The sequence below is a fragment of the Salmo salar genome, chromosome ssa02 (assembly GCF_905237065.1).
Source record: "Salmo salar chromosome ssa02, Ssal_v3.1, whole genome shotgun sequence".
Taxonomy (NCBI): domain Eukaryota; kingdom Metazoa; phylum Chordata; class Actinopteri; order Salmoniformes; family Salmonidae; genus Salmo; species Salmo salar.
Window position 1 is genome coordinate 80,447,848 of NC_059443.1, and position 17,052 is coordinate 80,464,899.

General features: G+C 41.6%; 1 protein-coding gene across 3 annotated transcripts in view; it reads right to left on the bottom strand.

The window, feature by feature from the left end:
* Positions 1-209: 209 nt before the first annotated feature.
* LOC106591818 (zinc finger protein 239-like) overlaps positions 210-17,052 on the bottom strand; it is a 28,023-nt gene continuing 11,180 nt past the window's right edge. The window contains exons 1-2 of one of the 3 annotated variants that reach the window (XM_014183082.2): positions 3,481-4,616; positions 210-1,752 (exon numbers count right to left, since the gene is read on the bottom strand). In XM_014183082.2, coding sequence (XP_014038557.2) covers positions 812-1,752; positions 3,481-3,562 — 1,023 coding nt within the window. In that variant the 5' untranslated portion in view covers positions 3,563-4,616 and the 3' untranslated portion in view covers positions 210-811. Of the gene's footprint in view, positions 1,753-3,480; positions 4,617-13,501; positions 16,577-17,052 lie in introns of those variants that run through there. The other 2 variants (XM_045713133.1, XM_045713134.1) reach the window with 2 other exon arrangements.

Sequence of the window (17,052 nt, forward strand, 5' to 3'; positions counted from 1 at the left end):
AGCAGCACAACATTGCTTAGAATCAAGGGCAATGGTGAGATCATTTAGAACCTTTAAAGTTGCAGTAACACATCCATAACCTGAGCGGAAAACAGATTGCATGTAGATGTATATAATGAACAGACTAGGTCTTTACTGCTCCTAGATGGTGTAACAATACATCATGTAGATGTATATAATGAACAGACTAGGTATATGCTGCTCCTACATGGTGTAACAATACATCATGTAGATGTATATAATGAACAGACTAGGTATATGCTGCTCCTACATGGTATAACAATACATCACGTAGATGTATATAATTATCTATTGGTGTTCCACATTTTTTTTTCAAACACAATATTTTGCATTAATCAAATCCTTTTTACAATCAGCACCTGAGTTTTCTCTGACATGGTGGAATAATACTAATGGGAATATTTATGAGGTAGTGAATGTTTTTCATGTCAACAACTTAATGTTATCAGAACAACGTCATCACATTTTCATACACCTTTAGCTTGATGAATGGTACAAGAATGTATGCAATGAAACAACTAAATTCAAGAGATTAAGTTTAAAACAAAGAAATAAAACTTCCAATAATCTACTTAATTATTTACATTTTCAAATATCCAAATCATAAAATGAACATTAAGGATTGATGCTATCCAATCAATCAAAGTTCCTAATCAAAACAAAATGTTAAAATCAGATTTTATATATGATCATGGTCTCAATTAAAAATAAAAAGTAGACCTATTCTTTTTTTGAAAGCTTTCATACATACAATTTGGTTTTGTGTGGCATAAAAAAAACACATTCTCAATCAAAAACATAAGTCAGAACAAAGCCTCTCTATTCTCTCATGTGATTTCAGGTCCTCTGACTGGGAAAATGTCTTTCCACATTGAGAGCAGTGGTATGTCTTCTCCTCCAGTGTATGTATTATTTCGTGCTTATTCAGATGCCTTAACCGGGTAAAACTCTTTTCACACTGGGAGCAGTGGTAGGTCTTATCCTCTCCTGTGTGTGTCCTCTCATGCTGGTTCAAGTTTCCTAACTGGGTAAAACTCTTTCCACACAAGGAGCACTGGTAGGGCTTTTCACGCGTGTGTATCCACTCATGCTTTTTCAGGCTCCCCCACCGGGTAAAACACCTTTCACAATGGGAACAGTGGTAAGGCTTCTCTCCTGTGTGTGCCCTCTCATGTGTTCTTAGGTGCCCTAACCGGGTAAAACTCTTTCCACAGTGGGAACAGTGATAAAGCTTCTCTCCTGTGTGTGCCTTCTCATGTGTTCTCAGGTTCCCTAACTGGGTAAAACTCTTTTCACAGTGGGAACAGTGATATGGCTTCTCTCCTGTGTGTGCCCTTTCATGCGTTCTTAGGTGCCCTAACCGGGTAAAAGTCTTTCCACATTGGTAACAGTGATGAGGCTTCACTCCAGAGTGTATTCTCTCATGTATTTTTAGGTAACATAAACGGGTAAAACTCTTGCCACACTGGAAGCAGTGGTGAGGATTCTCTCCTGTGTGTATTCTCTCATGTCGTTTCAGGCTGTCTACCTGGCAAAACCTCTTCCCAAAGTCTGAGCAGTGGTAAGGCTCTTCTCCTGTGTGTGTTCTCCCATGCTCTTTTAGTGTCCATAACCGCTTAAAACTCTTTCCACAATGGGAGGTGTGGTGTCGTCCCGCTGGTTTGGGCATCTCTGGGTCTGGTTCCCCTGAAGGACTCTTCCCGCTGTCAGAGTGAGAGTCTGACCTCTCTCCTGCCAAATACAAACAGAGTATTTGGTTAAACAGCCCTAACTGAAACCGCAACATGATTAAACTATGAAGTTTAATCCAGACTAGATCCCTCATAAAAATGGTACATTTGGATCTTGAATGCTGAATGGTTGATAGCTGTTAATCACGATGATCCACAGGTAATGCCTGTTGACAGTTCCATTCTACACATCCACTGTCCCATCAGCCCAGCCAGGCAATTCATAAACTAATCTCCACTCTGAAAAAATATTTTGACATTATTACCCCTTAGCTTCTAGTAGTCTAACATTTGGTTTGTATAAACTAGGGATGTGACAAATGTTTTTAGCTGATAGGACTGGAACCCGGTGAGGTCGTCACCTGCAACAGCCAAGAGCGTGCAAAGCTGTCATCAAGGCAAAGCATGTCTACTTTGAAGAACCTAAAATATAAAATATATTTTGATTTGTTTTTGGTTACTATATTATTCTATAATAATGCCCCCTCCTGTACTACCTGTTCACCCATGACTGCGTGGCCACGCACGTCTCCAACACAATCATCAAGTTTACTGACGACACAACAGTGGTAGACCTGATTACCAGCAACAATGAGACAGCCTAAAGGGAGGAGGTGAGGGCCCTGGCGGAGTGGTGCCAGGAATATAACCTCTCCCTCAACGTCAACAAAACTAAGGAGCTGATCGTGGACTTCAGGAGAGAGCAGAGAGAACATGCCCCCATCCATATTGACGGGCCACAGTCGAGGGTGAAAAGTTAAGTTCCTCTGCTTACACATCACCGTCAACCAAAAATGGTTCATTCACAAAGACAGTGTGGTGAAGAAGGCGAAAAAGCACCTCTTCAACCTCAGGAGGCTAAAGACCCTAAAAACCTGACAAACTTCTACAGATGCACCATCGAGAGCATCCTGTTGGGCTGTATCACCACCTGGTGCGGCAATTGCACCGTTTGCAACCGCAGTGCTCTCCAGAGGGTGGTGCGGTCAGCCCAACACATTACCGGGGGCACACTGCCCTCCAGGACATCTACAGCACCTGGTGTCACAGGAAGGCCAAGAAGATCATCAAGGATCCCGAGCCACAGCATGTTCACCCTTCTACCATCTAGAAGGCGGAGGCAGTACAGCTGCATCAAAGCTGGGACAGAAAGAAGCTGTTTTTCAGTCTATCTCCATGCCATCAGAGAGATAAATAGTCACCACTAGCAGGCCTCCTACCAGTACCCTGCCCTGAACTTAGTCACTGTTACTAGCCGGCTACCACCCGATACTCTGCCCTGCACCATAGAGACTGCTGCCCTATGTACATAGTCATTGAACACTGGTCACTTTAATAATATTTACATAGTGTTTTACCCACTTCATATGTATATACTGTATTCTAGTTATGGCTCATCCAATATAACTAATGCTGTACCCACTTTTTTTTATTCAGATACTGTCCATAAACACCATTATATATATTTATATTCAGGACTCTGACATTGCTTGTTCTGATATTTCTTAATTTCTTTCTTCAAATGTTTTGGATTTGTGTGTATTGTTTGGTATTATGTTTTGCTACGTATTACTGCACTGTTGGAGCTAGAAACACAAGCATTTTTCACCTGGAATAACATCTGCAAATATGTATATGCGATCAATAGAATGTGTGTAGAATGCCCTTTTAAAGCCACACAGTTCAACAACAGCAGCGTTTGTGCCCATGTTTTTAAGACAGTACTCACTGGTGTTCATTACATCTCCAGTCTCCTCCAATGTGACAGTAATATCCCCCTCCTTCAATCCCAAAATGTCTTCCTCAGTCATACCCCCTCCTCCTTCACTCCAAAAACGGTATCCTCCTCCTCTTTCACTCTGAAAGCTTCATCCTTTACTTTCACTGAAACGTCTTCCTCTTTCACTGTAACAGCCTCATCCTCTACTTCTTGTTTAACAGCCTCCTCTTCCCTCTCCACTTTCACAAGAGCTTCTTTCTCCGCCCAGCATGCCTCCTCTTCTTTAGCAGGGTGCAAGTAACTCAGTGAACTCACGGGCGGGGATGTCACTTAGCTAGCTAGTTAGAATTAGCGACTAGCCTAGTGCTACTGCTAATTTAACAAGCCAGCTAGCTGACTAACAACAACAGCTTATATATGACACTAAATGGGGTAACTAGTAGATACGACAGAAGTGGGTTTAAAACACAGTGGCTAATAGTCACTGAAAGTGTCTAAAGGGCTCAAATGTTTCGGCTATGTTGACTAACAAGCTAACGAGATGGCTGACAGGAGCAGCGTCTTCTTATTCTTTGGTATTATGGCGGTCTGCAAACAAATGTTATAGGTGCATGCCGCCACCTACTGTATGGCTGTGCATCAACCTACCCTGTAGTATGAATTCTTTACACTGTGAAAAAAAATGATCTAGCAACTAACCCTACACCCGTTAAAAACTCATCACTATTCCACTACTTTGGACCTATCTGATCCTACACCAGGACAGCAGCCTGGGAGGACGGGACACTATCGCTCAAAACACCTTGTAACTCTTCTGCAGTAAAATCTCATACACCCAAGTACTTCTCTGCAGCTGCCACCACAGCATCTGTCGTCTGTGATTCCTGCGGTACAATTCTATGCCGCGTACAAAGCAAATGGGAATTCGGAAATCTCCGACTTCCGATTCAGTGCGTTCAACACAACTGGGAAATAAGGGGGGGAAACTAGCTCCGACTGGAAAAAGTCGATTTGAACGGTCATCCAACTCGGAATTCCAACTTGGGAACTCAGGCCTCTTTCCAGACCTCCGACTTTCCGACCTGAAGATCTCTGACGTCAAGATTTGACCACGTATTTTTCCGAGTTCGCAGTTGTTATGAACACGGCACTAGATCGACGTCTCGTCAGCAACACTAAAACTTCCGGGTCATGGAATGTCTACATTTTTCTAAATAGCGTGTCAATAACTTGTATTCATTAATTATATATGAAAAAAAATTGTCTAAACATGAACAATTATTCATATATAAGTGACATTTGTATTAAATCTGGGTTTTAAAACATGTTCCAAGGTCAAATAAATGCCCCCAACGCGAATCACTCTATATGGAATAACGTTACATATTGGCTTATAGAGAAAAAAACTATTATGTGTGCCGCAGTAAAAGTATTGTAGGGAATACTCAGAAGGGTCTGGTTCGATTCCAGGCTGTATCACAACCGGCCGTGATTGGGAGTCCCATAGGGCGGTGCATGATTGGCCCAGGGTGGTCCAGGTTTGGCTGGTGTAGGCCTTCACTGTAAATAATAATTTGTTCTTAGCCTGTTATGGATAGGGGGCAGTATTTTCACAGCCGGATAAAAAAACTTACCCGATTTAATCTGATTATTACTCCTGCCCAGAAACTAGAATATGCATATAATTATTAGCTTTGGATAGAAAACACTCCAAAGTTTCTAAAACTGTTTGAATGGTGTCTGAGTATAACAGAACTCATTTGGCAGGCCAAAACCTGAGAAGATTCTGTACAGGAAGTACCCTGTCTGATCATTTCTTGGCCTTCTTTGCCATCTCTATCCATTACAGAGGATCTCTGCTGTTACATGACACTTCCTACGGCTCCCATGGGCTCTCAGAAGGCGGCAAAAAGCTGAATCGTGGCTTTGCAGGCTCTGGTTGAAACAAAGTAGCGCGTTTGGGTAGTGGCTGGTTACAGTACTGTGAGACTCAGGCGCGTGCCCGCGTCGACAGAATGCTTTGTTTTCTTTCCTCTGTTTACCTAAACGCAGATTCCCGGTCAGAATATTATCACTTTTTTACGAGAAAAATTGCATAAAAATTGATTTTAAACAGCGGTTGACATGCTTCGAAGTACGGTAATGGAATATTTAGAAATCTTTTGTCACGAATTGCGCCATGCTCGTGACCCTTATTTACACTTCGGATAGTGTCTAGAACGCACGAACAAAACGCCACTATTTGGATATAACGATGGATTATTTTGGACCAAACCAACATTTGTTATTGAAGTAGCAGTCCTGGGAGTACATTCTGACGAAGACAACAAAGGTAATCAAACTTTTGTAATAGTAAATCGGAGTTTGGTCAGGGCTAAACTTGGTCGGTGTCTAAATGGCTAGCCGTGATGGCTGGGCTATCTACTGAGAATATGAACTTGATTGAACAAAACATGCATGCATTGTATAACATAATGTCCTAGGGTTGTCATCTGATGAAGATCATCAAAGGTTAGTGCTGCATTTAGCTGTGGTTTTGTTTTCTGTGACATTATATGCTAGCTTGAAAAATGGGTGTCTGATTATTTCTGGCTGGGTACTCTGCTGACATAATGTAATGTTTTGCTTTCGCTGTAAAGCCTTTTTGAAATCGGACAGTGTGGTTAGATTAACGAGAGTCTTGTCTTTAAAATGCTGTAAAATAGTCATATGTTTGAAAAATGGAAGTTTTCGGATTTTAGAGGAGTTTGTATTTCGCGCCACGCCCATCATTGGATATTGGAGCAGGTGTTCCGCTAGCGGAACGTCTAGATGTAAGATTAACTGACCTGCCAAGTAAAATAAAGGTTAAATATATATTTTTTTTTATAAATCACTTTACATGGAACACATTGATTTATAGAGAAAAAACTATTATTTTTGCCAATGTAAAAATAGTGTGGGAAGTACTCAGTAGGGTCTGTAGAATCTATATATATGGTGTTATGTCATGGTGGACTAAGGTCTATATGCCCAGAAGTCCTTTCTACTTCACCCACTCCATTGGTCCCAATGCAATACACTATAGGCCTATACATTACATATTGAATTATAGAGAGAACTATTCTAGGTCCCGAAAAAAAATGTATTTATATATCGTGCTGCCACCTCATACCGGATTCTCTGCTGTGCAGCAATATCAAGTGCACCCATATACCTGTAACGATACATCATGTAGATGTATATAATGAACAGACTAGGTATATAGTGCTCCTACATGGTGTAACAATACATCATTAGGATGTATATCATGAATTACCACTAGTAGCTAACATAGTTAAGAAATATTCACTTCATTTTAATTCAAATAAAATTATGTTGCATTAATCAAAACCTATTGTAATTACAGCCAACCTTTTACATGTATCATTGCACACCCTGCAAATCACCAGCAGAGGGCGACCATTTAAAAAAAAAGCACATTCATTCTGTTGGTAAAGCTTACAAATTGGATCATAACTCTCCAAGTAGCAGAGATCCCACTCTGGAACTGTGATACAGCTGTAGAGTATATCATGTTAATTTCATTTGATTTATTTAGCCAGGATAGTCCACTCAATAAGAATTGCCACTGTTTTCCTAGGGTCCTGGGTCCCATACAATCAATAAAAACATTCACATCACAAAGTTGTCTAGATAAAATACATAGACAGAAAGCATATACAACTCTCCTTCCGTAGCCTCCAACTGCTCTTAAATACAATTAAAACTAAATGTATGCTCTTCAACCGATCGCTGCCTACACCTGCCCGCCCGCCCAGCATCACAACTCTGGACGGTTCTGACTTAGAATATGTGGACAACTACAAATACCTAGGTGTCTGGTTAGACTGTAAACTCTCCTTCCAGACTCACATCAAACATCTCCAATCCAAAGTTAAATCTAGAATTGGCTTCCTATTTCGCAACAAAGCATCCGTCACTCATGCTGCCAAACATGCCCTCGTAAAACTGACCATCCTACCGATCCTCAACTTCGGTGATGTCATTTACAAAATAGCCTCCAACACCCAACTCAACAAATTGGATGCAGTCTATCACAGTGCCATCCATTTTGTCACCAAAGCCCCATATACTACCCACCATTGCGACCTGTACGCTCTCGTTGGCTGGCCCTCGCTTCATACTCATCACCAAACCCACTGGTTCCAGGTCATCTACAAGACCCTGCTAGGTAAAGTCCCGCCTTATCTCAGCTCGCTGGTCACCATAGCAGCACCCACTCGTAGCACGCACTCCAGCAGGTGTATTTCACTGGTCAGCCCCAGGGCCAATTCCTTCTTTGGCCACCTCTCCTTCCAGTTCTCTGCTGCCAATGACTGGAACGAATTACAAAAATCTCTGAAACTGGAAACACTTATCTCCCTCACCAGCTTTAAGCACCAGCTGTCAGAGCAGCTCACATATCAATGCACCTGTACATAGGCCATCTATAAATCGCCCAAACAATTACCTCATCCCCTACTGTATTTATTTATTTATTTTGCTCCCTTGCACCCCAGTATTTCTACTTTGCACATTCACCTACTGCAAATCTACCATTCCAGTGTTTTACTTGCTATATTGTATTTACTTCACCACCATGGCCTTTTTAGCCTTTACCTCCCTTATCTCACCTCATTTGTTCACATTGTATATAGACTTGTTTTTGTACTGTATTATTGACTGTATGTTTGTTTTACTCCATGTGTAACTCTGTGTTGTTGTATATGTCGATCTGCTTTGCTTTATCTTTGCCAGGTCACAGTTGTAAATGAGAACTTGTTCTCAACTTGCCTACCTGGTTAAACAAAGGTAAAATAAATACAAATAAATAAATATACAACATACTCATTGCATACATACTAAAATAGCAGTTCAAATCACAGCATACTCATTAGCATACATAGTAAAGCAGCACAGTTCAAATCACAGCATACACATCATATGCAGTAGCATACACACTAAATCACACTCCGATTACATCTGTCTAGATTTGTGTGCAGCTCTTTCAAGGCAGGCATGCTGGCTAACTGTCATAAGGATAAGTCCAGCTTGTTCCAGACCAGTGGTCCAAAAAGCTGCAGGCTGCCTTTCAACAATATATTAAAACATTTTACCGAATCAAAGAGCTGCAGGCTGCCTTTCAACAATATATTAAAACATTTGACTAAATCAAAGATGATATATTTTATATATTCATGTTTATATTTTTTCAATATTCATAAATTAAATGTAAGAAAAGTTTTATCAAAATACTATTACAGAGCAAGTAGTAAAGCTTCATATGACACTCATTTCTGCTTTGTTAAATGTTTATATTTTATCTTAAAGGAGGACTGTAGCATCTAATGATGAAACATCAGCAGTATGAACAATAACAAAGTGTCTTCCCACTCCTGTTTTGGTAAAAAGCTAAGGGATGGGGCTGGAGAACTGTAACCACTCTCAAATTCATAGATAGACCTACGGATGCACACAGTGACCATCCATGATATCAACATTATTGTTTTAACCATGTTTCATGGCTATATAGTGTTTGTTTACATTTACTTCTGTTTATGAACTAAGCTCATGAGGCATTTATAAGTTATATTCTTCAACAATCAGTGGATATATATCATTAAACTAAGTCCAAAAATGGATGTAGCAACTGCTGATTGCCCCTTGAAAAGGAGGCCAGGGCAAGGCCAAAATGACATAAATATGCCAACTTTTATAAATTATTTCTCAATTATGCTTTAAGATACAAATTTGAAATATATGTCAACATTCCTTCCTCCAAATGACCATTCTATGGATATAATTTAGTGAAAATCCCCCAAATTATGATTATTTTTTGTATGGGATCACTTTTAAAACAGCTTCAATGTTTCGGCTATGTTGGCTAGCAAGCTATGGAGGTGGATGACTAGCTGTTTGTTGAAGAAGCGTCCCGTCAACTACATTATACGTCACACTAGCAGCATCGCCTGAAAGATGCACATCGCTGACTGGAGTGGGTAACGAAATTGAGGGAAAGTAAAAGAAATTCAGACAAAAAGTATATTTTTCATTTATTTTATTAAAGAATAACATTATATTGAGACGTACAAAGGAAACCATGCATTGATTAGTTCAGAATGTTTATGAGTGAGAATTTAAAACATACCTAACATCTACTACAGATCAGCGGAGGCTGCTGAGGGGAGGACGGCTCATCATAATGGCCGGAATGGAGTGAATGGAATGGAATCAAACATTCCATTCATGTGTTTGATACAATTCCATTCATGTGTTTGATACCATTCCATTCACTCCACTCCAGCCATTATTATAAGCCGTCCTCCCCTCAGCAGCCTCCACTGCTACAGATCTGCATTTAAGGAATCAGTCAAACAGATATCAAAATGAGCACCTAGGTCTATAGTGCTCCTACATGGCGTAACAATACATCATGTAGATATATATAATAAACGTCCACTATTGGACACATTCCTAATATTGAGTTACACCCCCTTTTGCCCTCAGAACAGCCTCAATTTGTCGGTGCATGGACTCTACAAGGTGTCAAAAACATTCCACAGGGATAATGGCCCATGTTGACTCCAATGCTTCCCACACTTGTGTCAAGTTGGCTGGTAGTGAATCTCTACCCCGAATAGCTCGTTACGTCTCATCCCACAGACGCTCAATTGGATTGAGATAGCTTGTGATCGATCTGTTGAAGACCCCTGACTGAGTGTAGACAATTTGATTTCATGTTGCATAAACACACATTTTCAGTCAAAAACATGCGTCGGAAAACAGAGGGCTATACTTGTGAACATAAGCAAGCATTTAAAGTTATACTGAACAAAAATGCAACATGTAAAGTGTTGGTCCAATGTTTCATGAGCTGAAATAAAAGATCCCAGAAATGTTCAATTTGCACAAAAAGCTTATTTCTATCAAATGTTGTGCACAATTTTATTTACATCCCTGTTAGTGAGCATTACTCCTTGCTAAGATAATCCATCCACCTGACGACAGGTGTGGCATTTCAAGAAGCTGATGAAACAGCATGATCCCGAGTGGTGCAGGTTTCTAAGGCACTGCATCTCAGTGCAAGAGGCATCACTACAGTCCCTGGTTCGAATCCAGGCTGTATCACATCCGGCCGTGATTGGGAATCCCATAGGGCGGCACACTCTTGGCCCACAATTGCCTAGTTAAATAAAGGTTACATCATTACACAGGTGCACCTTGTGCTGGGGACAATAAAAGGCCACTCTAAAATGTGCAGTTTGGTCACACAACGCCACAGATGTCTCAACTTTTGAGGGAGCGTGCAATTGGCATGCTGACTGTAGGAATGTCCAACAGAGCTGTTGCCAGAGAATTTATGTTAATTTCTCTACCATGAGCCACCTCCAACGTTGTTTTAGCGAATTTGGCAGTACATCCAACCAGCCTCGCAACCGCAGAACATGTGTAACCACGCCAACCCAGGACATCCACATCCGGCTTCTTCACCTGCGGGATCTTCTGAGGCATAGGCCCACCCACTGAGTATTTCTGTCTGTCATAAAGCCCTTTTGTGGGTAAAAACTCATTCTGATTGGCTTGTCCTGGCTCCCCAGTGGGTGGGCCTATGCCCTCCTAGGCCCACCCATGGCTGCGCCCCTGCCCAGTCATGTGAAATCTGTAGATTAGGGCCTAATCAATTTATTTATTAACTGATTTCCTTCTATGAACTGTAACTCAGTAAAATCTTTTAAATTGTTGCATGTTGCGTTTATATTTTTGTTCAGTACATATGGGTTATCGTGCACAAAATGCTTATCAGCCAATGAAATGCGTTGATGGCCAAACGCTAAATTGTAGCCGGTCACATCAGCCCTATGCTAAGTTCAACAGCTAGTACTGCTTATATCCTGGCACAAGTGCATCAGCCAATTGAAATCGTTGAAGTAGTTGGACCTGTTTCAACACTTGTTCCTGGATGGAAGTGTCTAACATACCTCAGTCCAACAGCATGTTCTGGTCATTAAAGCAACGATCACGTGTATTGTGTTGAAAAGGGACAGCTTGAAAATAAAAATGAAGAATTAATTTAATAAGGAGCTACACTTTCTTCAGCAACACACTGCTATTGCATAATAATCATATTGCATAGGCTATATTAAATGGACGTGTACACCTAAATGTAGGCTGACATTCTCTATGGATTTTATAATAACACTTGGCTGTCATTTGTATTGTGGCGTACAGCAGGTCAGCCACCAGGGGGAGACTCATCGAGGCCTGGTGACAGACGGAGCATACATCACGAGGCGCTGGCTCCATCTGCTGGACGTGCCAGGTCTCGACGGGCTCTCCAGCCAGGACTAATTGGGGCTGATTGGGAGCTGGTGAGTAATCAAGGGCTGATTGCTCACCAGCTGTACAAGTCACATAAAGCTGCCAGAAGGGCAGCACACAGGGAAGAAAGGACTCCTGTATAGTTGGGGAAGAAAGGACTCCTGTATAGTTGGGGAAGAAAGGACTCCCGTATAGTTGGGGAAGAAAGAACTCCCGTATAGTTGGGGAAGAAAGGACTCCCGTATAGTTGGGGAAGAAAGGACTCCCGTATAGTTGGGGAAGAAAGGACTCCCGTATAGTTGGGGAAGAAAGGACTCCCGTATAGTTGGGGAAGAAAGGACTCCCCGTATAGTTGGGGAAGAAAGGACTCCCGTATAGTTGGGGAAGAAAGGACTCCCGTATAGTTGGGGAAGAAAGGACTCCTGTATAGTTGGGGAAGAAAGGACTCCCGTATAGTTGGGGAAGAAAGGACTCCTGTATAGTTGGGGAAGAAAGGACTCCCGTATAGTTGGGGAAGAAAGGACTCCCGTATAGTTGGGGAAGAAAGGACTCCCGTATAGTTGGGGAAGAAAGGACTCCCGTATAGTTGGGGAAGAAAGGACTCCCGTATAGTTGGGGAAGAAAGGACTCCCGTATAGTTGGGGAAGAAAGGACTCCTGTATAGTTGGGGAAGAAAGGACTCCCGTATAGTTGGGGAAGAAAGGACTCCCGTATAGTTGGGGAAGAAAGGACTCCCGTATAGTTGGGGAAGAAAGGACTCCCGTATAGTTGGGGAAGAAAGGACTCCCGTATAGTTGGGGAAGAAAGGACTCCTGTATAGTTGGGGAAGAAAGGACTCCTGTATAGTTGGGGAAGAAAGGACTCCTGTATAGTTGGGGAAGAAAGAACTCCTGTATAGTTGGGGAAGAAAGAACTCCCGTATAGTTGGGGAAGAAAGAACTCCCGTATAGTTGGGGAAGAAAGGACTCCTGTATAGTTGGGGAAGAAAGGACTCCTGTATAGTTGGGGAAGAAAGGACTCCTGTATAGTTGGGGAAGAAAGGACTCCTGTATAGTTGGGGAAGAAAGGACTCCTGTATAGTTGGGGAAGAAAGGACTCCTGTATAGTTGGGGATGGTGGCAGAGGTAACAGGAGTGAGTTCAGTTTTTGATCCCCACAGGATACAGTAAGACCTGGAGCCCAGAAGATGGTATCCCAGAGAGGGTCTCATGGGGGAGACCTATCCTTTTCTTTTGATTTATTATTTAAATAAACACCCTTGAAACCGAGCTGATCCTACTCTGTCCTTGTCTGATCTGTGTAAACGTCTTGACCAAACCCCCTGGTCTGCCACAATATATACACACAAACCTGGTCTGCCACAATATATATAGACACAAACCTGGTCTGCCACAATATATAGACACAAACCTGGTCTGCCACAATATATACACACAAACCTGGTCTGCCACAATATATAGACACAAACCTGGTCTGCCACAATATATACACACAAACCTGGTCTGCCACAATATATACACACAAACCTGGTCTGCCACAATATATAGACACAAACCTGGTCTGCCACAATATATAGACACAAACCTGGTCTGCCACAATATATACACACAAACCTGGTCTGCCACAATATATACACACAAACCTGGTCTGCCACAATATATAGACACAAACCTGGTCTGCCACAATATATAGACACAAACCTGGTCTGCCACAATATATACACACAAACCTGGTCTGCCACAATATATACACACAAACCTGGTCTGCCACAATATATACACACAAACCTGGTCTGCCACAGTATATTCTTATGTAGGCTACACTTAGATGCAGGCCTACAATATTTTATAGTTTATGCATTATTAGAATAATCCACTTCGTCACACTCGTTTTGGGTCGAGCATCAAGGACCGACGTTGAACAGTTTGTTCCTCAATAACCCACGGTTAAAAAGCTTGATGCGAGGTGGACTCAAACCCACGGTTAAAAAGCTTGATGCGAGGTGGACTTGAACCCACGGTTAAAAAGCTTGATGCGAGGTGGACTCAAACCCACGGTTAAAAAGCTTGATGCGAGGTGGACTTGAACCCACGGTTAAAAAGCTTGATGCGAGGTGGACTCAAACCCACGGTTAAAAAGCTTGATGCGAGGTGGACTTGAACCCACGGTTAAAAAGCTTGATGCGAGGTGGACTCGAACCCACGGTTAAAAAGCTTGATGCGAGGTGGACTTGAACCCACGGTTAAAAAGCTTGATGCGAGGTGGACTTGAACCCACGGTTAAAAAGCTTGATGCGAGGTGGACTTGAACCCACGGTTAAAAAGCTTGATGCGAGGTGGACTTGAACCCACGGTTAAAAAGCTTGATGCGAGGTGGACTTGAACCCACGGTTAAAAAGCTTGATGCGAGGTGGACTCGAACCCACAGTTAAAAAGCTTTAGCAGTGTGTGCCACCTAGATGTGATGATGATAGCGATAGCCAGTGGTGTAAAGTACTTAAGTAAAAATACTTTAAAGTATTTTACTTAAGTCGTTTTTTGGGGTATCCGTATGTTATTTTACTATTAATATTTTTGGCAACTTTTACTTCACTACATTCCTACAGAAAATAATGCATTTCCCTGACACCGTAAAGTACTAGGAACATTTTGAATGCTTAGCAGGACAGGAGAATTGTCAAATTCACGCACTAATGAGGAGATCATCCCTGGTCATCCCTACTGCCTCTAATCTGTCTCTCTAAACACAAATGCGTCATTTGTAAATATGAGTGTTGGAATGTGCCCCTGGCTATCCGTAAATTTTAAAAAACAAGAAAATGGTGTCTTCTGGTTTGCTTAAATATAAGGAATTTGAAAATATTTATACATAAGTATATTTAAAACCAAATACTTTAGACTTTTACTCAAGTAGTATTTTACTGGGTGACTTTCACTTGAGTCATTTTCTATTATGGTGATGGATTCTAGGTACTAACTCCTAAACTTGGGACAGGGTTAATTATCAGGTATCCTATTGAAATATTGAGTGCTTAGGTTCAGAGGGTCTACGCCAGAATTGAATGGTTATCTGTAGGAGGAAGGTATATAGTGTGTGCAATTAAACTTGGAATGTGCTGAGTGCAGGGAAAGCAATCACATGTGGCAGGCATTGATAAGGGGAGAGAGTCATTGATTTGTGATGGGGGGGGGGGGTCAGGTCGAGGTCAGGTCACGTTAAGGGAGAAAGAAAAGTTTATGGCCCGTATCACTTAGTCTCTTTACTGCTAGGCAGGAAACTGTTTGTTCAGACGTGTAGGAGGAGACTCAGCCTAGGAGAAAGGGTTCAATATCAGTGCTTGTGTGAACAACGTATTTGTCTGATGCAGCTGTACTGACCCTCTGGGAAGAATAAACTTGGTTTAAGCTTTCATATTGTCCTTTGAGTTTTAACTCTGAAAATTAGAACCTAAGAAAGGTATCTTTACTTTTACCTTGGGTACTTTTTCCACCACTGGCGACAGACTACATGACTTCTACACTATTTGATAAATCCATAAGTCTTTTTTTTTTTAACGATGATAAACTTTTTTGTAAGGACCTGATTTATCTTTTTCCCATAAAAACACATAGCCAGGGTTAACCTATTTTTAGAAATAACATTGGTTGGTGTATAGAATATCTAAGATATTTGATAGGCTGAGGCAGAAGTTGTGCCAGGATGTAATCACTGCCACCTGGGGATGTTAGCATAGGGTTGATGTTATCTGATGGAAGCAGCTACAAATTAGCGGTCAGTCACATGTAAGTAAATCAACACTTTTCATTGGCTGATATGCATTTTGTGTGTGAAAAGCAAGCATTTAAAGTTAAATGGTTATGTTCGCAAATATGGCCCCAGCCTCTATATTCAATCATGTGATTTCATGTCCTCTTTCCACAATGAGAGCAGTGGTATGGCTTTTATCATGTGTCCTCTGGTGTGATTTCAGGCTCCCTAACAAGGTAAAAGTAATTCCACATTGAGAGCAATTGAAAGATTTCTCTCCTGTGTGTATTCTTTCATGTGTTTTAAGGCTTACTAACCACCTAAAACCCTGTCCACAATGAGAACAGTGATAAGGCTTCGCTCCTGTGTGTATTCCTTTATGCTTATTCAGGTACCTTAACCGGGTAAAACTCTTTCCACAATGGAAGCATTGGAAAGGCTTCTCCCCTGTGTGTGTCCTCTCATGCTCTTTGAGATGCCATGACTGGATGAATCTCTTTTCACACTGCAAGCATTGGAAGGGCTTTTCTCCTGTGTGAATTCTCTTATGTTCTTTCAGCTTCTCTAACCGTGTAAAAGCATTCCCACACTGAGAGCATTGAAAAGGCTTCTCTCCTGTATGTGTCCTCTCATGTGTTTTCAGGGTCACTAACCACCTAAAACTCTGTCCACAATGAGAACAGTGGTAAGGCTTCTCTTCTGTGTGTATTCCTTTATGCCTATTCAGGTCCCTTAACCGGGTAAAACTATTTCCACACTGGGAGCATTGGAAAGGCTTCTCTCCTGTGTGTATTCTCTTATGCTCTTTCAAATGTGATGACTGGATAAATCTCTTTCCACACAGAGCATTGGAAAGGCCTCTCTGCAGAGTGTGTTCTCTTATGCTTTTTGAGGTCACTTGATGAGAAAAATCTATTTCCACACTGGGAGCAGTGGTGTGGTTTCACTGTTTTGGGCATCTCTGGGTCTGGTTCCCCTGAAGTACTCCCGCTGTCAGAGTAAGAGTCTGGTCTCTCTCCTGCCAAAGACAGAGTATTTGGTTAAACAGAGAGACCAAAATGAAACCTCCATATGATTCAACTATCTTCTTATGAGGTTTAATCCAGACAAGATACCTCATTATTTACATTTGACTCATTTAGCACAACGCTCTTATCCAGAGAGACTTACAGGAGCAATTAGGGTTAAGTGCCTTGCACATGGACAGATTTTTCACCTAGTTGGCTCCGGGATTCGAACCAGGGACTCGGTTACTGGCCCAACACCCTTAACCACTACACTACCGCCAGAGTTATCATAAGCTCCTAATTCCCAGTGAGAAATTTCACTTGATTGACCCTCTAAGTCGGAATTACAGGTGGGAAATTCGGAGAAAACGTTACTCGAGTTGTGACGTTTCACCACTGACCTTTGACCTTTTCAACCAAAATAATTTTTTTGACAGTGACAAGCTTATCAATATGTATAGTGTAGCTAGTTTGACCAGCGCCAATT